This window comes from Nomia melanderi, chromosome 13 (genome assembly GCF_051020985.1).
Source record: "Nomia melanderi isolate GNS246 chromosome 13, iyNomMela1, whole genome shotgun sequence".
Classification (NCBI taxonomy): Eukaryota; Metazoa; Arthropoda; class Insecta; order Hymenoptera; family Halictidae; genus Nomia; species Nomia melanderi.
The window spans coordinates 853,086-875,114 of record NC_135011.1 but is presented as its reverse complement, the minus strand read 5'-3'; the positions used below and the strand labels follow the sequence as shown (position 1 = coordinate 875,114).

Here is a 22,029-nt window from a genome sequence, read left to right as displayed (position 1 = left end):
TATCCAGTATGTGAAATCGTCGAATTAGCAATGCAGCCGATGTAAATTGTACATGTGTATATATATATAGCTGAAAGCGCCGAGCGTCTTGTATTAATTGTACATACCAACCAATACCTTGTAAAACTGTTTTTTCTTTACAATGATGAATAACCGGAGGCGAACAAATAACTTTACATATGTTAGTTCATGTGTAAAGTATATGATATTTATGCTCAATTTCGTTTTCTGGGTGAGTTTCTCAGATAATTGATATATCAACAAATTTTATTTTATTGTTATGAGAAATCCTGTATAATCCCTCTGAATTTCTTGAAAATTTTGAGGGACCTAATGTCAATTACAGGGTAGCACAAATGTAATATAATCTCAAATATTGTATTGTATTGTGCAGTTATTCGGAGGATTGTTGATCGGAGTTGGTTTATACGCATTCGTGGACAAATGGCAAGCTACTGGATCTGTTAGAGTGGAGAATGTATATGACGTGGTCTTGAATATTTCTCTTGTAATGGTCATCGCAGGAGGAGTGGTATTTGTTGTTAGTTTTGCAGGATGTGTTGGAGCATTGCGTGAAAATACATGTCTTCTGAAATTTGTTAGTATTATTATATGTATGCTAAGTGTATGTTTGTAGCTTATTTACATGATATCTATTTATTGTAGTATTCGCTGTGTCTGTTAGTCTTCTTTCTTCTTGAAATGGGTGTAGCAATTGTTGGCTTTGTATTCCCGCATACATTGCAATCATTGTTAGAGGAATCATTTACAGATAAAATCATACAAACATATAGAGAAGATCCTGATCTACAAAACTTCATTGATTTTGGGCAACAAGAAGTGAGGACTCTTATAACAGAATACTTATTCAGATGTATTATTCAGATTGATAACATTGTCTACATAAACATGTTTATTTGCAGTTTCGGTGTTGTGGTTTGAGTCAAGAAGGATATTTAGATTGGGGAAAGAACGAATACTTCAATTGTTCCAGTCCTAGCGTAGAACGCTGTGGTGTACCGTTCTCTTGTTGTATTAATGCTACAGACATATCAGTAAGTTTATCAGTTTTGATCAATGATTCATACTCTGTAAGTGTGTAATATTATTTAGAAGTTTATGATTATTTGTTGCTTAACTTTGCAGAGTGGTCTTGTGAATATAATGTGTGGATACAAAGTTCAAATGTTACCAGTCTCTGAAGCAGGGAAGAAGGTATGGACTAGTGGTTGTATTGAAATTGTAAGAAGTTGGGCAGAACGAAATTTGTATACGATAGCTGGTATCGCTTTGGGCATAGCCCTTAGTCAGTTATTCGTAATTTATCTTGCTAAAACGCTAGAAGGTCAAATTGAATTGCAAAAATCTCGTTGGCATTCCTGAGCTTGACTTCAGGCCACCTACCGCTACCAGATTCATTCCCCTCCTAGCTGGCAGGTGGCCAGTGGCCGAACAAGAGGCCAGGACGTTGAAACGCACGTAAATGTTCGAATGACATTACTCGTTCTTTTCGCGATCTTTGTATACATATTATGCATTCTTTTTCTAATTAGACTTGTTCTTTATTTTAAAAATTATTTTCATAAATATTTAAACAAAGGTTAGCATTTACTTATATACATATATATATATATATACATTTCTCTGTTATTATAGATAAGTTTTATACTTTCTTGTCATTTTTATCAAATTCTCGAATGATATAGCCATATACATTTTCCATAAAAAATTTTACCTATATAGCAGCAAGTTGGTTAAACTAGTTTAATAGAGAAAAGAAGATCTGAGTCTGAACTTTCGGTTACACGTGAATTTACTTTTGCAAAAACTACTTACATATAAATAGAAATTTGAGTTAATAGAAGATTATTGAAAGATACAGTGATGATGAGTAAATGCCAAGGTAATTGATTCAGTACTAACGTGCAATAATTACACATGTATGATTTTCTTGAAGAATATCCTCGTACAATATTAAATTTTATATGATAGTAATTTTTGCATAAGATTTTCAAAGTATCATCATCATATTGTATCCATATATATAAGTACTGAGCAGTTTAAGATTTTAAATAATTGACCCATAAAAGACTTATCATGACATTATATAATTTACAAAGTAGAAACAATCTATACAAGATTCAAACTCTTTTTTTACTGTTCATTTTTTTCTCACTATATTTACATAATTATTTACAGAAATGTTTTAACCTTTTGCCTTTCTTTAAAGAAAAAGTAATGATTATCAAACAGAATAGAATACAATAAACAAGTACACAGATAAAACACGCACATCGCTTGAAAAAGTTAATTTCGGAACTCTTTTGATACGTATCAATTTTTTTAATCGTTATACAAGCATGTTATAAAAATATCAGTAAGCGTATAGTCATTTACGAATCAATATAGTTTCCTTTTATTATACTATATTAATATAACTCTAACGTATAAACGAGAAAACGTCCAGTGCCAAAGTCAGAATATTGTCTAACATTTTTATTTGGATCAAAACCTGACAATAATCTGGTGTAAACAATTCGTTTATTGAGTGCATATGGAGTACATTTGTGTGTCTTTTTATCAAGAATAAATGTAAAACTGATATATGAATCTATCTAGTTTGTAATAAATAAGTATTATTCTAATATTGTGTTCTTGCCATTACCAGTGAACTATTATACATGGAAAGAAGGGGAAAAGATGTTTAATAAATCTACAAATTGAATTATGTAAAAATGAAAGAAACAAAAACTGGTGTTATCATTTATTGTAAATAATTTTATTTGTATAAAGAAATATCTACAGGCATGCTATCCGAATATTCTAAAATAACACTTTGCCCGTTGACAAGTTCAGAGTTTTCTAACAGTGTTGTCAATGGTGTATCCATCTCATCGCATATTAGTGCACCAGTTGCATGATGAAATAATTGTAATCTACATGCACCTGCTACATTATTGTTGTTAGATATTTTAAGCGTGTCGGCCAATGAATCTATGGCTTTACCAATCGGCCAAGTCATGTTCACGAAAATGCCCTTTGACGGCCCTATGTTCTTATTTGTTATTTTAATTGGTGGATACACAAGGAAGTAACAACGTTTGTTCATTGGTACATTTTTAGGACCAACAGCAGTACCCTTTATACGCATCATTCTTATCTGTAAAAGTAATGTTCAAAGTAAATATATTATATTATTAATTACAGATTATTTATATTCTACAACATACTTTATTAGCCATTGCAGTGTTCTTAGATTTGTTTAAATTGTCTGTAATTTCCTGATCTACTACTGCTTTCGCTTCTGCGAATTGTTTCTTTGGTATTTGCCATTTCTTTAATTTCATTGTCTTTTCTTCGTTAGAGTATTCTAAACACCCATGATATCTATGGTTCAAACAAAAATGTTTCTTGCATTTGATGCAAAGCATATTGATAGGTGAAGTTTCCTTGCAAGATTCATCCGAGCAAACATAACTAGAGGATTTTGTTTTAGTGCTTACAACATTGTCACGAAAACTTGTACACTCGTGAGAAGTTACATCAAAATGCTGTTTGCAGAAAGTATCATGGCAATGGTTGCATACGACAGGTAAAAAATCCAGTTCTTTGCAATCCTGGATTGAACATCTTTCTCCTACATCTGGGAACTCCATTCTACAGTTTTTTTCAACGAATAAACATTAGTAAATAAATTGTCAGCATACATGTTGGTTATATAAAATTTCCAATGCAACAGCTACCTGCTTAATTGTGAGATGGTGTTGGTGAATGCAAATGATTTTCGCTAAGAGTACCCAGAGCCAAATTATTCCACTTTTGTTCTAATTCCTTTACTGTCATATGAGAATCGCTATTGTCACTTTCTGGATCGGGTAATTCTGCTGGTGGTACTATAATATCATCAAGAGGCAAACATTCATCATGCCAAGCTTCATCGATCAGATCTAATAATCTTCCATCTCCACAGACTTCACTGTCCATAACGAAAGAAGCACTCAATTCAATATTGTTTTATTAAACAAATATTCAATAATTTCCGAATGATTCGACTGTGAATCGAAGCGCCGAAGTTGATCAGATCTGCGCAATAAAACAGGGTCATAAGCGCAGTTAAAAAATGGTACAAATCAATTTTACATTCGCAAAAAACTAATAAAAATTCCGCTTATTTAATTACTCCGACTCGTTGATGAACCATTTATCTCATGAAATATTAAATAAAACATCAGACATCCTTCTATAAAACATTTTATAACTTTACTTTTTTAACGAAATAAATGCTCAAAGTGCATTGTGGCGCCATCCAGCACTCAAATCATCAACTAATTGGCGAGTAGCTTGGACGTTTCGCCACAGATGTCGCTGTTTCTTTATTCAATATATTTATTTACAATATTCACTAAATTATAACCTTCAAATATTTCATCGACCAACTTCGACTTGCTTCCAACTGAATATCTACAAAAGACTATCACCGACATTAACAAAAGAATTTAAAATGCATAAACAATTTCTAACAGAAATTGTCTTTATCTACAAATAAAAACCGTCATTACCGACACATTTGCTTCGACATCATTCTGCGTACACAAAGAATAATAAATGAAATACATTATCGCGGTATCTGAATTTTATTCGATGACTTTATACAGTACAAGCACATTGCATCGAGACAAGCATAAGTTTACAAACACGTTTAACACTCGTTAACACGTGTTCTCCTCGTTACATTTAACTTAAGAATACTTAACGCTTTGGTTACTCTTCGAATCATTTTCCATGAAATTCTCATTCTTATTTTCTTGTACCTTGAGTTACCGTAACGTTGAACGTATTTCACATAGCAAAATACACCAAATCTTTTCACAATTTTCTGTACAATATACCATGCGTTGCAAAGCCGAGAACGCAATACAATTTACTCTTCTTTGCACGAGATGTGAAACGTCGATCGTCAAACATGTGACGCTGGTAGCGAACGCGTTAACACGTTAAGTGCCAGCCCGACTTGCCTGTTCCGTTCAGGCCCAGACGCGGCCGTCACCGACGGACGGCCGAAATATCGGCTCGAGGACCGAAGTTTTCTCAATGTTACAATAATAATTCCCGAACATTAGGTTCAAAGGTGGCAAAGAATTTAACACAAAGTCAGCACCTTCTGCAATGAACGTAAAAGCAAACACACCTCTGTTTACCCTGCTTTAATAAACTACATTAACTTTTTTCAAATATTATATTCTTTTCTTCAAGCCTTGAGTGAACAGAAACTGATGTCGCCTAAGCAAAATATTTAGTCTCGCATCGGCGCGTAAGGAGCGACACACACGGTCGTGTAATATGAACCTAGTCCGCACCGGCCGCGCCTGAACGAAAAGTCTAACGTGGCGTTTAACGTGTTGATCAATCCTCGAGAGTCTGCTTCCCATCGACCAGCACGTTGGAACCGTGTTGGTGGGTCGACTCCTTGCAGACTCCTCGGTCGCAGAACAGACTGTTGTCGCAGGGACACATGATATAATGAACGTCGGTCAGCAGGACTTCGGTGCCGTCAGGGTATGAGGCTGTCATGTTGATAGTGGAAGCGCTGCCCGGCCTGCAAGTGCTTCCCACCGATAGCAGCGGTTTGCATTGAGGGGTGCTGTACCTGATCGGCCCTGGAAACAATTGTTTCGTCGTTAGATATAAGAAATAAATAAGAAATAAAGAGTTGTCAGTCTATGGAATTAACAGCGCAAACCTCGTACAAATTATATTGAAGGATACAGTGATGAGTAAATGCCAAGGCAGTTGATTCAATAGTAATGTGCAATAATTATACGTGTATGATTCTCTTGGAGAATATCCTTGTACAATGTTAAATTTTATGTGATAATTTTTGCATAAGATTTTTAAGTATCATCATATTGTATTTATAAATATAAGTAATGAGCAGTTTAAGATTTTGGATCTCATATATACTACTTTTGCAGAAGATTTCCAAAGCATCATCATCATATTAGTATCATACTAATTTTATAAGATTTCCAAAGTATCACCATATTGTATCCATAAATATAAGTACTGAGCAGTTTAAGATTTAAAACCTCATACCTATCATACTACTTTCACATAAGATTTCCATAGTATCATCATCATATCTATCATACTACTTTCACATAAGATTTCCAAAGTATCATCATCATATCTATCATACTACTTTCGCATAAGATTTCCAAAGTACCATCATCATATCAGTATCACAATAATTTTCTAAGATTCCCAAAGTATCACACATACAAGTACCGAGCAGTTCAACATTTCAAATCTCAGACCTATCACACTCCTCACACTTAAACCTCATACCTATTGTACAGCAGTGTCCAACCTCGCAGTCCAAATTGCTCTGGCATTCAATGTAGTCCGGCCTGCTCGCCGCGTGGGAGAAGCAGCCGAACGAGAACAGAAGAATCGCGGTGAGGAAGATCGACGTCATCTCTGCTCGTGTAATCGTCGCACACCTGCGGAGAGGTAACAACAAAAAGAATTGTTTATTGTCCAGCGCGTTCCAGTCGAACGAAAATATCCTCGGACCGATCGCGGAAAGTGTTCGCGGCGCAATAAGATCGATTTTTTCGTTTGCTCGCCCCGGACCCAGCCTGTACGTGCACCGTTTCCGGAATGAGTCTCCCAGGAAATCGAGTCGCTACACGTAGGTAGATCTTATATGGACCGATCTTTCGTCCAGGTGCTTAGTCACGCGTCAATCCATTCGTTAGCAGCAGTCCTTTCAATAACAATCGCCGTCATTACGATACCTCGTCAACCCTTTGCACTCGAAACTTTTCCTCTGGGAATATTCAACATTTTCCTATCAGAAATAGACATTCTTTGAAACTAATTTAACCCTTTGCATTCGAGAAGTTTTTCACTGGAATTATTTGATATTTTCTAATGAGATACAGATGACATTTTTCGCCCTTTGCACTCGAAATTATTCAACATTTTCCTATCAGATATAGACATTCTTTGAAACTAATTTAACCCTTTGCACTCTAGAAGCTTTTCACCGGAATTATTCGATATTTTCTAATGAGATACAGATGACATTAAGAAATCTTACATGCATTCAGGAAGAGAACTATTTTCTCCCAATATTTCGTACACTGATGCATTATACGAAGTTCAATATTAAATATCAAAGTTTACAGTTTTGCCATGTCAAATCATTTGGTGACTTAGACCTCTGGAGTGCAAAGGGTTAATAGCCGCGAAAATCCAATGTCGACATTCGACTCGCCGTGCCGCGTGGACCGCGAGAATCACGAGATTCCGATTTCCTCGACGTTTGCTCCAATTTCGGTCGCTCCGAGGCTGATATCGTCGCTGACTCTGACCCGTCCTTCTCCCGTTTGTGATAAAGTATCGTCCGCAATTATATAATTCCTGCGTCCGTGTGACGGTGCACATTACAAGAATCCACGTTGCTAGATCGGTTCGCGACCCTTTGCACAAAGTTTTTCACTTGAAGTACTCTATACTACCCAATTAGATGTAAACAACATTCTTTAAAATGAATTTAACAAGGAATCATACATGAATTAGGTACCAAAGCTATTTTCCTTCAATACTTCACGTATCGATGCAGTATACAAAGGTTAATGGTAAATATCAAAGTTTATAATTTTCCTGTATCATCATAAATTAATTAATGATAAATAATTAAATAAATATTAATCATCAATCTCTCGAGTGCAAAAGGTTAATAACTAAACAAGCAAATCGAAACCAGTCATTTCGACTGGTTAAACATCTCTAACGAGACACTTCTAATTACAAAGGGCTAATCGTTCGATAGCATGTTCCACGTATCCTTCAGACATCTCGCAAGATAACGGACGTCGCTTACAGGATGACCTAACGCCACAACGCAAGGTTACGTCAACGAGAATTCAAGGAAACCTCCGCGAAATATTCCGCCTCGCTTCAGGCCTGATGTTAATGAAACGCGGTTTTCGTGCGCTCGTCTCGCGAAACGGCGATGATTGTGTTATACGTACGTCCACGGATGGTTGCGGGCTATCGTTCGAGTTGTTCCACGCTCGGCGAACACTTCCCGGCATTTGATCGCGTGAACCGATGAGCCTGTTGTTTTTATATCGTGTCTTCCTCCGCCTGGCTCGCCGCGTTCTTCCAAATAAACGGTCCGCGCGTTTTTCCTCGAAGAGGATGATCCATTCGCGGTGGACCCGCTCGACATCCGTGTCCGGACACACGCTCGGTTTTCGAGCGGCACCGTTTCCCCGTAGGATCCGTCGCGCAACACCGGTGGACACGGCTGCAATCACGTATGCCGGATTAACACGCTGCACCTAATCGTAACGCACGGTTAATAGAAAATAGCAGCGCTGCCTCTTATTCCGTACAGTTGTGTGTATGTTGACCGGTAGACGGTGGACTCGACGCATTCGCGACGAACACGAACGCGTGGGATACAGAATACAGAGTAAAATATATTTGTAACGCACGTTAGTCCTGATAAATATCCACGACGATCGCGAATATCGTTGCGTTATTTTCTTATTGAAATTGCTGAGCGAGGAGACTCGTTTCCACCGATTCTCCTCGCTTCGCTTTGGCAGTGTTCTACTCTCGTTTCCTTCCATTCGTTGCTCTTCCGAATCGTAGAGAATCGCAACTGTTCCGCGGAGAGTCGACGCTGAAACTACCGAGCGGTTCAATTGACTTTTGAAAATTTTATAGGAACTCCAAGAGCGCTTCTGTTCAGACTTCGATTTGCAATTCAATCTGCGCAGTGCCGAATGAATTTCTTTGATAGTTTCTCAGAGAAACGTTTGCTACCTTTCTGATAATTGCAAGAAGACATCGGGCATGGGTCGTTTGAGCCGTCTTAGTTTTAGCGTTAACGCGTTCCGGCTAATTTTCAGAGAACTGAAGATGGCAATTTTCACTGAGGTCAACTTGTGTCGCTGTACATAGAGAAATTCAGATATGTTATGTAATGTATTTTAAATAAACAATCGATTCGAATGAAATTTTATATTCTTTTCAATGCTATAATTAGCGAACTCACGTTATTAAACAATTCTCTTTGGCGTTAATCGTCTTCTGGTAAATATTTTGGAACAGTTCGGCGATGTTAGTGGCGATCACCGTGGTAGTAAACGCGTTAAGATTCCAATAACCTATCGATGCAAGTATAATTAATAATGAGGAAAATCGATCTGCTGCAGTCATCGCTATAATGAACGTGATTACATCTGTATTGGATAATATTGACGCCATTGTACAGTTGAATGCGAGGACCATCAAGGAAACGACCGTGGAAACATTTTAAGGAAAAAATTATGTCGTTTATCGATTCAGTAGCCGTTCAGGGTGGTGGTGCATCGATTCGATCCGTTCCCTAAAATTATGGAACAATAATATAAAGATAATATAATGGTAATTATCTGTTAAATAATGAATGGTATCAAAATGATTCTATTGTACTTTTTAATTGAATGCCTCTTGTCACCTTCGTTCATGGATCCGATCCGTTCCCTAAAATTATAGAATAATAATAATGAAGATAATAATAATAGTAATTGTCTATTAAATAATGAATGGTATCAAAATGATTCTATTATACTTTTGAACGAACCGCCTCTTGTCACCTTCGTTCATCGATTCGATCCGTTTCCTAAAATTATAGAATAACAGTAATGATGATAATACTAATAATAAAAATAATATTAATAACAGTAATCGTCTATCAAATAATTAACTATACCAAAATGATTCTATTATACTTCTGAACGAACCGCGTCTGGTCACCTTCGTCCACGGACGTACCTCGACCGATCAAATATGTAATTACTATATTTCACCGGGACGTAGGTTCAATCGAAGATCGTCCGTTTATAATTACCAGATTACGTAATCAATTGAATGGAAATCCCGCGATGCGAGATCGCATCAGATCCTGTAGCTCTGCGCGTAGGATTGATTAATTAATGTATTTTGTTGTTCGGCATTAACGCAACGATGTCGATCGTTAGCCAGCGATAGTAACATGTTCAATATGTACGTACACATCGTAGATGTTCATCAATTCGACAAGAAAAATTCTGGAATAACGAGCATTTCCCCGCTGAATCATTTTTCGTGGTCCGAGTGTACGAACGGTTCGGGTGCATCCGGTTTCTCGGTCAAAAACCGCGGGAAACGGTTCATGGAGGCTGCTTGCGCATCGACACGCTGTCAGACGTTGCTTCACTCTCCGTCGTTCCGAATTCTTCGTTTACGCGTAATCGCGAGACCAGCATTTCCTGTGATTTGTGACTTTCCTGCAAATTCGTTTTCCATTGTGCGTACCTGCGGGTACTGCTCGTTGCATCAGCCCGATCTATCGATAACGACGCACTGCCGGTACCACGTGCTAACACTAAACACACCACGGTCAAATGACCGGTACTAATAAATTAAAAAATGCATCGGTTTCCCGTGCTGGTTAGACAGGTGAAAACATCTTTTTCTTATCCAACGAAAAATATAGAAATTGACATCATTTAAATAAACGTCTATACAAGTTATTTTGTTAAGTCAACAATCACATTCCTTTTGCGGAAACGTAATCGGTAAACCGGTACGTTAAAGGACCGTTTGAAATGAAATGCGTACTTGTTTCAGGAAGAAATGAAGAGTTGTGTTCCATGAAGAAAGATCCTGTGTTTGACAGTGAAAGGGTTTTTGTGAAGGAAGAAATGTCATGTAGATGAGAATTGTTTTTAGGGAGGATGAGTTCAGTCAACGAACTTGAAGGAATTAATTGGTACGTCTAGCCATCTGTCGGCTAGGTAGAGAGGCTTCGCTACAAACAGGCCGATCTGCCCTTACTATAGATAGAATAGGAATAACTGGAAATAACCTCATATCCCATGCGAAGGGTTACGATGTTTTCGGTTTCGCGGGGTTACAACTATTTATAAAACCAGCTATTCGATCGTGTGCCATTTAAAATGGTCGAACACGCGTTACCGGCGTTCTATCCGAGATAATTCATCGTTGTGTCTTTGAACGCTGGTCGACGGTTTATCGGGGAATTACGGTTTCCGTGATGGGACTTACGGTTTCGTGAGACCGGTGGATCCACTTTGGTTTTTCTTTTTAAAAATCCCGTAACAAATTCAGTCATGGTAATTACCTTGAATGCGTTTACCCGGAGTAGGTGACAATCCTAGGTGAACGCTGCTAAACGTGAGTTGCATGTTTCAGGCTCTCTTGGGGGCTCAATTGGTTATCACTCTTATTATAGTCAGTGTCATCCAAAAATTGACTCCACATTTCTCCTTGGCAAGATGGATCTTATGTTCTACAGGGTACGGTTGACTAATTGGTAACGATACGGATTATGTAGGGTACAGATTTAATACAGGATTTTATGATTAACCGGTAGGTTGACACGCTACTTGTATCCGACTGATCAACAACTAAGGAGTCTCGTGGGTGTGCCTAAAGAGAAACCCAAAAAAGGCAAGCATATGGAGAACGGGAAGGTGGCTGATGTGTTTCAAGTTCCTAGAAATTTGGATATTACGCTTGAGAGTGCTAAGATAACTACCTTAGATGTAGTACATTTAAAATATTATACAGAGTATCAGTGGTTGTTAGACTTTTCTGTTTATGCTACTGTGGTCTATATTATGACAGAGGTTGGTAATACTTTCTCTAAACGGACAGAGTATAATGGAATTCCATAGATCCCTTTTCCATACGTATTTATAATGCTTCGTATTAAACAGGTATATAATTATTTATATCCAATCAAAGATGAAATAAATCTAAGTATGCTTTGGTGCTCGTTGGTTCTGGGTTTCGCATTGTATCCTTTTCTCTATTGACTCGCATCGAAACAATCTTTTTCTTAGGATTGAATCTTGTATATTGATTGACTTCCTTAATTAGTATCTAGCAAAGTGTTGCTATCTCTGTGGATAGAATATTTCAAAGGAGAGGAGAGCATAGGGGAAAGGTCGACGTGCATTGTGAGTGGATTTGCTTATCTTCTCATAGCTATGATGATTCTTATAGTCGATGAAAACAACCTTGAGATCGGATTGGACAAAGCTTACGCGAGCTTTAATCATAGCGCGTCTTTGTTTTTAGATAATCAAGGTCTTTCGTCTACGTAAGTCTATAGTATCTTTGTCAAAGACTTCCAATATTTTTCACTAATTATTTCATTCTCGTGTAAATATGCTCTTGCAATTCCCTTTGTAGAGGACCTGCATCAAAAATTGTTATAAAGTTCTTTCTTGCCTTATGGTGTGGTTTGCTTGGTTCTTTGTTTACTTTCCCTGGATTGAGAGTGTCGAAAATGCATTGGGATGCATTGAGGTATTAAGATTGTAGCCGTATTCAATGTATTCTTAGTACAACAGTAGTTTAATGAAGTTTTATATTTCAGATATTACAAAGATCAAAAGATATTGGTATTACTTTCAAACATTAGTTATGCTTCTCCACTCTTATTGATAAGCTTATGGATTAAACCTATAAGTAGGGATTATCTTACAGTCCGAATATTTACTGGTATGAATGGTCCAATGTAAGTTTAAATTTATAGACTACTTTAACGATATACAGGATCATCATCTTCAAAATAAATCTTTACAGAATGACACCTTCAACATTCGAGAGCATGAGGCTAATTGCAATCATCGTTGCGATTTTGTTAAAGTTGATATTAATGCCAATGTATCTGCAATCATACCTAAATTTAGCCGTGCAACGATTAGAGAGCCAGAAAAAGGAGGCCGGTAGAATAAAAAATGTCGATTTGCAGAAAAAGGTGTTCGCAAGAGAAACATTTGAAATAATTCCGTACAAAAATATAGTCATCAATTGTATTAACAATTTCCTTCCAATTTATTTCAGATTGCGGCAGTGTTTTACTATTTGTGTGTCGTTGCGTTGCAATTTATTGTTCCGCTAATCATATGTTTATTTTTCACGTTCATGTACAAGACACTGGGTAAACCTATTTCCAAATAATTATTTCTGAATGATACTTCTTCACTCATTGGTGTCCTTTTAACAGGTGGTTACACGTGGGAAGGTATTCTAAAAGATGTAGCTGTAGACGAGTGCCCAGCAGATGAGCCACCGAAGTCAGCGTTGAATGGAATGGTTAACGATGATCTTGAAAAATCTGTAACACAAACTGCCCAAGACTTTCAGCTCGCGTTGGGTTCTTTGAAGCAGGTAATATTAATTGTAATTTCCTAAATAATGGTACATACAGTTTTTAGTACATAAAGCAATTTGTTATCTTGCAGATATTTACAACTGACGTGTACAGAGGTTTATTGGGTCTGGCAACATGGTGGAGTTGTTTCACGTTATTCGCGACTACCGCCATGGGCATGTTCTATCAGTCATACTTTTCCAGTATGTGAGAAGTTCATCACGGAAGGGACGATTTCACGTCATTTCGCACAAATCTACGTCAATCTGTGTAATTGGTCTATTGATTTCAACGTTGTCAGAATATTTTTTGAAAAAGGTACCTACAGGAGGGTACGCACAATATCGGCTGTCCAATGAAACCATTTCTACTAACTTTTAAAATTTGTAATACGTATAATAATAAAATCGCTGCGGCTACACTATGTCGAAACGTATGTTTAAATTTACCATGTAATGTACAACATTTATACGAACAGATAGACTTAACGCGTCGTATTAATATGATGACAGTATGAACAGGGAGAAATTGACGGATGCTTTATGGCCGAATTTAAGTATGGCTTCCGAGTATGTGCGAGACATAAATAAATTGTATCACTGCCAGTTATTTAATATTCCACGAACGACTTACTGATTACCATTAATAACCTGTCTGCGTATTAGTACCGTGTGGCTGAAAGTAACTTTCCTCGGCAATGTCATGGTCATAGATAAATCAGACTAAATGTACCACTACCTTTTTTATGTTGATTGTAGTCATTCGATTCTTGTACATACACACACATATATATTTCTGTGAAAAACACTCAAGGTTTCGGGTACAATACACCAATGTTTTAAAAAGACACGGCGATGGCAAATTTCAAATAGTTGATATTCCTTGTAAATAATCATACAACTGTGTACAGTATGTTGTATTATAAAGATTTTCTGTAAAGATAGAAACGATATCAAACGATTACGATTCATGTCCCATCTCGGCATCTCGGAGAAAGTATGATTGTACCTCTGAAAATGTGTCGATGCGATGCTACTCACGTATCAGCCTGGCCGCTTCCGCGATATATAACTCCCCACGGGGTGACTTAGTGTCAGAATAGTTGATGTTCGGTTGATAACGCTGTCGTCTGTTCGCGTGAAATATTTTTCAAGTCCTCATAGGCTAGCAGAATGATGGTAAGTACTTTGACAAGATTCTCAGGTCTATTGAACGGTGTAACGGTTTGTCGAGGCATGCTCATACTCCACTCGTCAGTGTCATAGTTTCTACGAGATCTATCCTTTCAGAAATACATAGTACTCAGTTGTATGGTGCTCTCCGTTTCGTTCGCTGAACCACCTGTCCATGTGAAACCAACCAATTTGCTAGGCAGTTCTGACCAGCATGCGTCCTTCAGCTTCATCAGGCCAGGTTTAACGCAAACTGCCTTTGCATTTAATGGACCCAGTTCTCATCAGTCGTTCAGCTCCAGTATTGGAAATCCTTATTTAGCACAGAAAGTGTTGCCCAGCCTCGCGAGTGCTCTTGCTTATAGAAATCCTGGCTTAGGTTTGTAACCGCTTCCCCGGAGAATTTGTTGTATTCTAAACAAAGGAATCAAAGTAAACTATTCCACGTTTTAGGAGTGTATCAAGTTGGTCCAATTGCGAATGGCTATGGAGCTGCACAAGCTGCACCTACATTTGTGTCTTCTGCACCCGCACCGTTGCCTTACCAAGCTGCTGTAGACCCTGCTGCATTAGCTTACTATCAGCAGCTACAGCAAGCTCAACAACCACAAGGTTACTCTGCGGCTGCTCTGTATCAGGCACAGTTGGCCCAACTTCTCGCATTAAGGCAAGCCCAAGCTCAGTCGCAAGGACAGGTACAAGTTGCCCAAGCACAGCAGGTAAAAGTTTTAATCTAAAAACAATCACTTATTGAAATTTGTATAAAATTCAAATGTGATTTCTGTTTAATAGTAATCATCCGTAGGTCCCAGAACAAATAGAATTGCAGCAACAAGAGCAGCAGCAGCAACAGCAACAACAGCAACAACAACAGCAACAGGAACAACAGTCTCAGAATTTGTTAGGCATTGCTTATTCTTCTGCACCTGCTGTAGCTCGTGTGAAAGTCAGCGGAAACGGCTACAAATTTGACTTCTAAGCAATAAGAACGTATACGTTGTTTTTAATGCATTATACATTGTCCATATATCATTTTTATTTATTTGTATCATACTAATATTGTTCGAATAAATATTGTACTAAAGTAATTAAACCTTTTGACTCGTTAGTGGTTCAGTGACTTGCATATTAAGTGTCTAATATTCCTATACAAAACTACATTATATAAAAATAATTTTATCAATAAAAACTCACCAAAAAAAATCCGCTAGGCCCCGGGGGGATTCGAACCCCCGATCTCCTGTTTACTAGACAGGCGCTTTAACCAACTAAGCCACGGCGCCTTCGAGCAACATTTTTAACTAGCATCTAGAACAAGTTCAAACATTACACGAATTTACCGATTGATTACCAATATTATTATATTTTCACATCCTTATGATACGCATAAATAAAAGGAAGAAAACCGAGTACAGATTATCCACTTAATCAATCGTTCCACAGTAGCTGAAATCATCTTGTGATTCTCCAAAAATTCAATTCATTTTTTCTCTCAATAAAACTGCAAAAGAAAAGAAACAAATCAAATCAATTACCTTTCATTATAAACATTCACCTAAAAAAATATCAAACCATAAAAATCAATAAAAAAAAACCATTGACCCCGACGTGATTTGAACACGCAACCTTCTGATCTGGAGTCAGACGCGCTACCGTTGCGCCACGGAGTCTTGTCTACATCGATCTTCCTAATACAGAATACTTCCATTTTTCGCCGGCGGAAGATCAATAATTTATGAAGAAAAGCTCATTTTAACCAACATACCGTTTAATTAAAAAAACAGCTTCATTATCCGTAGCCCATAATAACAACATCCCAAAAAGGAAGCTTCCATCCACACATCCCAGTACTACACACTGACACGCATCCACACGTACACACGCTTCATCGAATACAACCCGACAGTATTACGTACCGTATTTTAAACTATGCCTTTTAACCTGTCAATTAACGAATCATGTCTAGCTAGGTCCCTTCTAAACGAACAGTGCACACGTGTTGCACGCAACACCAGCGCAAACCCCGCACACAGCGGTACGATCATTAATCCCTTGGTGTTGTCACGGTGTGTCTACAAACAGGCACGCGGTGCGTGCTCACATCCCGCATGCAAGCACCGAATTATCCGAGCAGCATGCGCGAGCAGGAGGCCGTTTCTCTCCCTACGTTGAAAAGAGTTTCGCGCGGGTTGTCTCACAAAGCCCCTCCTAGCACCAGGAGAGCACGCTAGCGTGGTAGGTGCGCGCCGGCCTGGCGCGCAGCCCGTCATACCTTGACTTTCGCCCGTGAGGAATTTTTTCAACAGGAACGCATGCGGCCGACGGTAATTTCACGACGCCGCCGACGGCAGCGCTAGTGCGCCGCCTCGCGCGCAACACATCTTCAGCTGTACCTGTGTCCCCTCACCGGCACGCTAAATCGCGCGTTAATTTTAGGGGAAAGCGTAATAAGGTTTGATCCATCGACGAGCACCATCGTGGCGGATGATTTCTGTATCCGACGGCGAGGGAAGGTGACAGCGATGCGTTCCAGTATTCATGGGACGTCTCGGCCACGTGCACGCGAGGGGGACGCATCGTTAATTCCGATTTTGGGGAAAAACGGTGTCACTGTCCCGTGATGATACTTTGATCTGTACAGGTGGGCTCCGAGCAGGTTACAATGGATTATTCGGCGCGCAGTGGAGGCGGGAGGACGCCTGATGACGTCACAGCCTCGTGGGACGCGTTGTCCTACCGAAATTTCAAGCCATTCCGGAGTCAATGAACCGATAAGCAATGAAAAGAGGTCGTTGGGGCCAATAAAGTATTGTACGTCACAGAGGTACTTAAGGCCCGCGCGGCTCTTCCTCAAAATTGTGTCTTTCCCATCCGCGGCCACCATGACAGCCAAGGAGCCGACGCGCCGGCGCGGCCGGCTGCGCGCGCCTCTGCACTTTCATGAGCTCCTGCTAGCGAGTCGGTTAAATTGTTGATTATGTCCATTCTACCCGTTAACTACAGATTACTGGAGGCTGCGCATAAATTAGCATACCCCTGGTTCGCCGTATGGAAGGCGAAAGATAAACGACGATGACGAACGGCGAGCAGGAACCCGCACCGCGTGTACGTGAGCGACGGACGTGTGTGGGTGTGTGCGCTGCGACTAAGCTCAATGATTATACAATGAATGTTCCATTTTGCATATGCGCATGGTGTATTAATAGTGTCTCTCGCGTTTGAGGAATGTAGTTTTATGGGATTTTACTGTGTCAAGGTTATCTATGTTGAAGATGAATTTCCTGGAAAATGACTGTCACACTTTGCCAGGGAATTTGAGAATAGCACTCGTGGACAGATGTGTTTCAGAAGACTGAGCATTACAGTAAGTAGCGCATGATTTGGTAGATATACTCCTGTGGAGATGTTAGAAGGCTTAATGATTAGCGATCAGAATCATTTAGGCTCAATCAGTTGGTGCATTGGAACAGGGGAGTATGACGGCACTTAGAGTCGAGCTGAGAAGATAAGTTCAATTGGACAGTATATGTAGCAGTGCATGTAGGTAAGTAATATTATTAGCAATGACACGAACGTCGAATTGCTTCTGAAATTTCTATTGTATCGCATTGTTCTTCAAGTCAGAACGTAAGAGATTCAATCTTTCCGTTGCAGGTGCAGTGTCGGATCAGTCGGCAAGGCAGATCAAGGTGCTGCCACAGCGAGGGAAAGCGATGAACCATTTTAGTCGACCTCCTCGGTGAACGTGCTAGCCTGGTCTAAGGAGGGGCTAAATGAGACAACCCGCGCGAATGTCGCTCAACAGTACGAGAGAGGAGAAAGGCGACGCGTTCATGTTACCCTAGTATTTCGCGTCTTGTGTGCGGGATGTGAGCACGCTCCGCACTTCAGTGCGAAGGAAACGCGTCTAAACGCGTTGGTACGTTTCCCCGCCATCTTTCTTTTCGTACATACCATTGGAACGTGTCGCGGACCGTTCTCCGCGATATACTTATACAATTGAAATAAAATGTCCGCGAATTGTCTTGCTTGCAGGAGGACAGATCACCGTGGGGTTCTAAAATGATTACGATAAGGAGGAATCAATCAACGGAGAAGATGAATATCTGGGTGAACGGTATTTAAAATACGTGGCTGCAAAATGAAAGGCAGACATGACCCCGACGTGATTTGAACACGCAACCTTCTGATCTGGAGTCAGACGCGCTACCGTTGCGCCACGGAGTCTGTTAGAACGACGTCTCTTGACAGCTAATTTTCTCCGTCAGATAAGGGGAACGATGGATTGTCGTTTATGTAGGAATATTATTTATACACAGGTAAACCGAATGAAAATTAATGAGAGGACTGTTAATTGGCCTCGAGCAACCGGAGGATTGTAAAGGTTTTCAATTGTATCTGCACGGTGTCTTCTGTAGACGGTTGTGTACGCTCGCGAGGATGTGTCCGAAAAATTGCAAGTGTACCGATAGGGTGTGGCTCGTGGTGGCATCTTCAGAATGAAACACGGATCAGGCTAGCAGATCATCGAGAAGCATACTTTCACCGGACTTTTTCGGATTGCCTGCAGCTTGTTATTGTGTTCCATCGCTGTTTCCCCTTCGCAATCGGCTGGCTGTTTAATAATCGACCCTGTTAACTGAAGTGGTCAAGAATGGCTAGCCCCCGGTGATAACAATAGCAACAGGACTCCATCCACCTGCAGGAGCATAGAATTCAAATCTACCGTTCTACAGGTTCCTACGTTTTTTAAATGTTCCCTTTCACGTTATTTGAGGAGAATAATGTGAAAAAATCACCTGTCTGTTTAGATGAATGAAGAAAAATGTATTCTGTTCGTAGATGATGTTTCTATACAAAAACTACGTTATCGATGGCAGGACATTGTTCATGAGAATGTTGACAGATGTCTCTGCCTCGGGACACGACACGGTAAGCCTACTGCTCTTGCCTGCGCTCCTAATAGGTGTGAACCACGGCGCCGCGTGCCGACGCAACCCATTGGACCTTCAAAGGAGCGCTACCACTGCCTTCTTCCGCTAATTACACGCCGCGGAACGCGAAGGCTGCGAGGACACAGTCCGGGGAACGCATCCACGCGCAGCTCTGTTATTGCAGACGGAAGCAAAAACTAAATGGCAGCGGTGGGATTCGAACCCACGCCTCCGAAGAGACTGGTGCCTTAAACCAGCGCCTTAGACCGCTCGGCCACGCTACCTGTTGGGGTCTGCCCCGAGAGATTCAGCTGGTTACAAATCCAGTGGCTTAACCATGAGAAAATCTATGAAAAACTCGTTAAACAAGATCTACACATATGCCAAAACAGATCTAAAATAATACTGGATAACTAATTTAGACTTAGACTGTATTCCATAACTTATGCACTAAACGAGGTCTCATTAGGTTTAAACAATCATATTCTGAATGGTAAATTGGTAGGAGCAGTCCTAACAGAATAGAATATATCATTCAACATTGTTGAAGAACTGAAAAACTTCAAAATCATTATGAATAATTCACCATAAAAGTTGGACAAGAGGGACCAGATGAGGCACTACACATTCTTATTGTCTATATCATAAGCCAAATAGACATGAGGTACATAATGATTTTCAACACTCTTTCCATTATAGCAATTCATTTATTATCAATTTATATTCTATCAATGCTTAACGAAAATTTAACAATAATTACACAAAGCATTAACTTTGCATTAACTTTGCAGCACGAGCAGCGACTGCTCAACAGGATTACCTCCAAACTACAAAAATGAACCTTGACCAAGCTGATCTCTCCATCAACAACCAACACGGTGAACACCATCCAAATTTCTTCTACCATTCTCACGAATGCCACGCAATTGAGACACACAGAACGTTCACTCTTGTACCTATTAATCATCGATTAACCGTCGACTAACTTTACTTATCCGCGTACTTTGAACTTCGTATTGCGCCACTCTCCGGGATACGGGTCACCAAGAGCAAAATCTGTGTGTCACGGTCGCGCGGCGTTCCTTGGAAGATGTAAGGGCGGCACCCTTCCCTTCTGGTACATCCTGAATTATTTCCAGCCGGTGGAAACGCGACGTCCACGTGATTCTTTCCGGGAACCCCCTCCGAGGAGGAGGAGGAGGCCGCTGTAAACGAGGGTGGTGGTGAGTAAGTGGTCCATATATAGAAGCGCCCCCACGTTCACCAACACCAGCGCGCACCTGTCACGCATATATACGCAGGCACGAGGCACGAAGCTCACACTTTTTGTGCTTGAGTGGGTAAAGACTCGACAGAGTTCTCTCCTCTTCGCGCGTTTTCGGTAATTGCTCGAGGAACGTCTGTGTCAGCCGCCATTCGTCATGCCTGGACGTCCGCTTTGGCAGGTAAGCCGCGCACGGATACTCTTCGCCCTTGGTGCACCGTCGCATCGCGAAAACGAATCGTTCATTTCAACGAATTATTCATTCTCGCTGACCGTTCCCGGAATCGTGGCCTCTGTACCTTGGCATCTCGATTCCTCTTGATCTCCTGCGATTCCTCGGTGCATTCAATGATTTCCATTTGTAACAACTAGACTGGATTTTGATGCATTCATGGGAAATTTGGAACTGCCGAATTAGAGAATACACAAAATCTACAGTTCAGTGCTTTCTATAACATAAATGGGAAATTAGGAACTGCAAAATTGCAATATACAAAATATCTACAGTTCAGTGCTCTTGTAATTCTGCTCTTCTAATGATGTTCTTGAAGATTTCATTTAGAAAGATCAGCAGTTTAATCACTCTGCCTTTTCAATGATTACTCGGTGCTTGCAATGCACAGGATACTTTGGAGCAGAATTATCTAAAAAAACTTAAATTATCTAATTCTTAAGAATTATCTTCATGACTCTCCATTTGTTCGTGGTGTTTCGGCGCGTCCCGCCGGTTGCCTGTCGCCAGGCGTCAGTAGGTGAAATTCTGGAAAATTTTCGTCCCACCAGAAACCTCCGGTCTCCTTGACACGCGGGAAAGCCATCTATTTCAAACGTCTGATTCACCGCAATACTTTCGCGAGTTTTCATTAAGGCGCTTCTAATTCTGGAGGGCTTATACTCCGTGAGTCACGCGGTGCATTCGCTAAACTAAATTTGATTTACACGTGGAACGGAGAGGAGGCGGCGCCGGTCTCGCGAAGGTCGTTCTGTTTTCGAACTTTTCGGTTCCCACGCGAGCTTTCGGTGTGTACGAATATTAGCGTTACGTGCCACGTGTACCGTTACTCTAATTAATTTAATTTATGAGCTGCCACTGCGAATCGTTGCTAATTTACTCGAATACTATTTGCGTTCGTTAGGATAAGTACTTAGTGTTAAATGCTCTACATTTCTGTGGTCAACGTGTTATTCATTTTCACTATAATGTGTACCATTTATAACATACGTCGAATTTTTGTTGGAATTTGTTGCGAATCAAGGAAAACGTAGAGAAATAATATGAAAACGTCTGAAGTCAGCAGAAGCTTGAATGTAACTTAAGCTATCATGAAAGAATCAGTGCAGTTTATAAGGTTTTGTAATCTAGTAAGTTAGATCTAATAGTTTTTATAGTATCTATAGTGAAAATGAAAACTGCTATAACATTTCTTCTTT

General features: G+C 39.8%; 6 protein-coding genes, 2 long non-coding RNA genes and 4 other non-coding genes across 19 annotated transcripts in view; 5 read left to right on the top strand and 7 right to left on the bottom strand.

Moving 5' to 3' along the window:
- The first annotated feature begins 82 nt into the window (after nt 1–82).
- Nucleotides 83–2,692, top strand: LOC116431523 (tetraspanin-33). Its single transcript, XM_031987082.2, has 5 exons — nt 83–232; nt 395–598; nt 667–840; nt 924–1,055; nt 1,147–2,692. The coding sequence occupies exons 1-5, from the start codon at nt 143–145 to the stop codon at nt 1,381–1,383; spliced, it is 837 nt and encodes a 278-aa protein (XP_031842942.1). The 5' UTR covers nt 83–142; the 3' UTR covers nt 1,384–2,692.
- A 39-nt stretch (nt 2,693–2,731) lies between these two features.
- Nucleotides 2,732–3,895, bottom strand: LOC116431525 (AN1-type zinc finger protein 1). The gene is made up of 3 exons (XM_031987088.2): nt 3,744–3,895; nt 3,231–3,657; nt 2,732–3,160 (listed from the first exon to the last, which is right to left on the bottom strand). The coding sequence occupies exons 2-3, from the start codon at nt 3,654–3,656 to the stop codon at nt 2,780–2,782; spliced, it is 807 nt and encodes a 268-aa protein (XP_031842948.1). The 5' UTR covers nt 3,657; nt 3,744–3,895; the 3' UTR covers nt 2,732–2,779.
- Nucleotides 3,896–4,615: 720 nt separating this feature from the next.
- Nucleotides 4,616–8,287, bottom strand: LOC116431526 (astakine). Its single transcript, XM_031987089.2, has 3 exons — nt 8,040–8,287; nt 6,346–6,500; nt 4,616–5,657 (listed from the first exon to the last, which is right to left on the bottom strand). The coding sequence occupies exons 1-3, from the start codon at nt 8,237–8,239 to the stop codon at nt 5,404–5,406; spliced, it is 609 nt and encodes a 202-aa protein (XP_031842949.1). The 5' UTR covers nt 8,240–8,287; the 3' UTR covers nt 4,616–5,403.
- Nucleotides 8,288–10,833: 2,546 nt separating this feature from the next.
- On the top strand, nt 10,834–13,649 carry emei (transmembrane protein 161-like emei). Its single transcript, XM_031987080.2, has 11 exons — nt 10,834–11,177; nt 11,257–11,360; nt 11,438–11,693; nt 11,784–11,863; nt 11,954–12,169; nt 12,262–12,378; nt 12,449–12,589; nt 12,658–12,832; nt 12,919–13,015; nt 13,082–13,245; nt 13,320–13,649. The coding sequence occupies exons 1-11, from the start codon at nt 11,175–11,177 to the stop codon at nt 13,437–13,439; spliced, it is 1,473 nt and encodes a 490-aa protein (XP_031842940.1). The 5' UTR covers nt 10,834–11,174; the 3' UTR covers nt 13,440–13,649.
- A 376-nt stretch (nt 13,650–14,025) lies between these two features.
- Nucleotides 14,026–16,949, bottom strand: LOC116431528 (uncharacterized). 7 transcript variants are annotated; one of them, XR_004235947.2, is made up of 6 exons: nt 16,166–16,946; nt 15,595–15,901; nt 14,912–15,375; nt 14,589–14,814; nt 14,237–14,510; nt 14,026–14,160 (listed from the first exon to the last, which is right to left on the bottom strand). It is a non-coding gene; the product is annotated as an uncharacterized LOC116431528 (long non-coding RNA). The 7 variants fall into 7 exon arrangements; XR_012999913.1 differs by having other exon boundaries at nt 14,237–14,814; nt 15,595–15,708; nt 15,807–15,901; XR_004235948.2 differs by having other exon boundaries at nt 14,237–14,814; nt 15,595–15,708; nt 15,814–15,901.
- On the top strand, nt 14,336–15,525 carry LOC143175185 (uncharacterized). The gene is made up of 4 exons (XM_076373005.1): nt 14,336–14,406; nt 14,518–14,779; nt 14,854–15,125; nt 15,206–15,525. The coding sequence occupies exons 1-4, from the start codon at nt 14,401–14,403 to the stop codon at nt 15,377–15,379; spliced, it is 714 nt and encodes a 237-aa protein (XP_076229120.1). The 5' UTR covers nt 14,336–14,400; the 3' UTR covers nt 15,380–15,525.
- TRNAT-AGU (transfer RNA threonine (anticodon AGU)) lies at nt 15,610–15,683 on the bottom strand. The gene has a single exon. It is a non-coding gene; the product is annotated as a tRNA-Thr (tRNA).
- Nucleotides 15,999–16,070, bottom strand: TRNAW-CCA (transfer RNA tryptophan (anticodon CCA)). Its single transcript has one exon. It is a non-coding gene; the product is annotated as a tRNA-Trp (tRNA).
- Nucleotides 16,950–17,287: 338 nt separating the features above from the next.
- LOC143175188 (uncharacterized) lies at nt 17,288–19,705 on the top strand. Of its 2 annotated transcripts, none has more exons than XR_012999918.1 (6): nt 17,288–17,764; nt 17,834–17,944; nt 18,055–18,319; nt 18,436–18,719; nt 18,819–19,136; nt 19,243–19,705. It is a non-coding gene; the product is annotated as an uncharacterized LOC143175188 (long non-coding RNA). The 2 variants fall into 2 exon arrangements; XR_012999917.1 differs by having other exon boundaries at nt 17,290–17,764; nt 17,844–17,944.
- TRNAW-CCA (transfer RNA tryptophan (anticodon CCA)) lies at nt 18,556–18,627 on the bottom strand. Its single transcript has one exon. It is a non-coding gene; the product is annotated as a tRNA-Trp (tRNA).
- On the bottom strand, nt 19,537–19,618 carry TRNAL-AAG (transfer RNA leucine (anticodon AAG)). The gene has a single exon. It is a non-coding gene; the product is annotated as a tRNA-Leu (tRNA).
- Nucleotides 19,706–20,616: 911 nt separating the features above from the next.
- Nucleotides 20,617–22,029, top strand: part of LOC116431374 (muscle-specific protein 20) — a 28,075-nt gene continuing 26,662 nt past the window's right edge. Inside the window, exon 1 of the mRNA XM_031986699.2 lies at nt 20,617–20,779. Within this exon, the coding sequence (XP_031842559.1) occupies nt 20,756–20,779 (24 nt within the window). The 5' untranslated portion in view covers nt 20,617–20,755. The remainder of the gene's footprint in view (nt 20,780–22,029) is intronic.

Coding starts and splice junctions, on each gene's coding strand:
- LOC116431523 (XM_031987082.2), top strand. CDS start 143: ATGATGAATAACCGGAGGCGAACAAATAACTTTACATATGTTAGTTCA. Junction 599..666: donor ATACATGTCTTCTGAAATTT/GTTAGTATTATT, acceptor TATTTATTGTAG/TATTCGCTGTGTCTGTTAGT. Junction 841..923: donor TTGATTTTGGGCAACAAGAA/GTGAGGACTCTT, acceptor GTTTATTTGCAG/TTTCGGTGTTGTGGTTTGAG.
- LOC143175185 (XM_076373005.1), top strand. Junction 14,780..14,853: donor TTATAGAAATCCTGGCTTAG/GTTTGTAACCGC, acceptor TCCACGTTTTAG/GAGTGTATCAAGTTGGTCCA. Junction 15,126..15,205: donor CCCAAGCACAGCAGGTAAAA/GTTTTAATCTAA, acceptor AATCATCCGTAG/GTCCCAGAACAAATAGAATT.
- emei (XM_031987080.2), top strand. Junction 11,361..11,437: donor TGGATCTTATGTTCTACAGG/GTACGGTTGACT, acceptor ATTAACCGGTAG/GTTGACACGCTACTTGTATC. Junction 11,694..11,783: donor TGGTCTATATTATGACAGAG/GTTGGTAATACT, acceptor CGTATTAAACAG/GTATATAATTATTTATATCC.
- LOC116431526 (XM_031987089.2), bottom strand. CDS start 8,239: ATGTCGAGCGGGTCCACCGCGAATGGATCATCCTCTTCGAGGAAAAAC. Junction 6,501..8,039: donor GCCCGCAACCATCCGTGGAC/GTACGTATAACA, acceptor ACCTCTCCGCAG/GTGTGCGACGATTACACGAG. Junction 5,658..6,345: donor TGGACACTGCTGTACAATAG/GTATGAGGTTTA, acceptor AATTGTTTCCAG/GGCCGATCAGGTACAGCACC.
- LOC116431525 (XM_031987088.2), bottom strand. CDS start 3,656: ATGGAGTTCCCAGATGTAGGAGAAAGATGTTCAATCCAGGATTGCAAA. Junction 3,161..3,230: donor ACACTGCAATGGCTAATAAA/GTATGTTGTAGA, acceptor TTACTTTTACAG/ATAAGAATGATGCGTATAAA.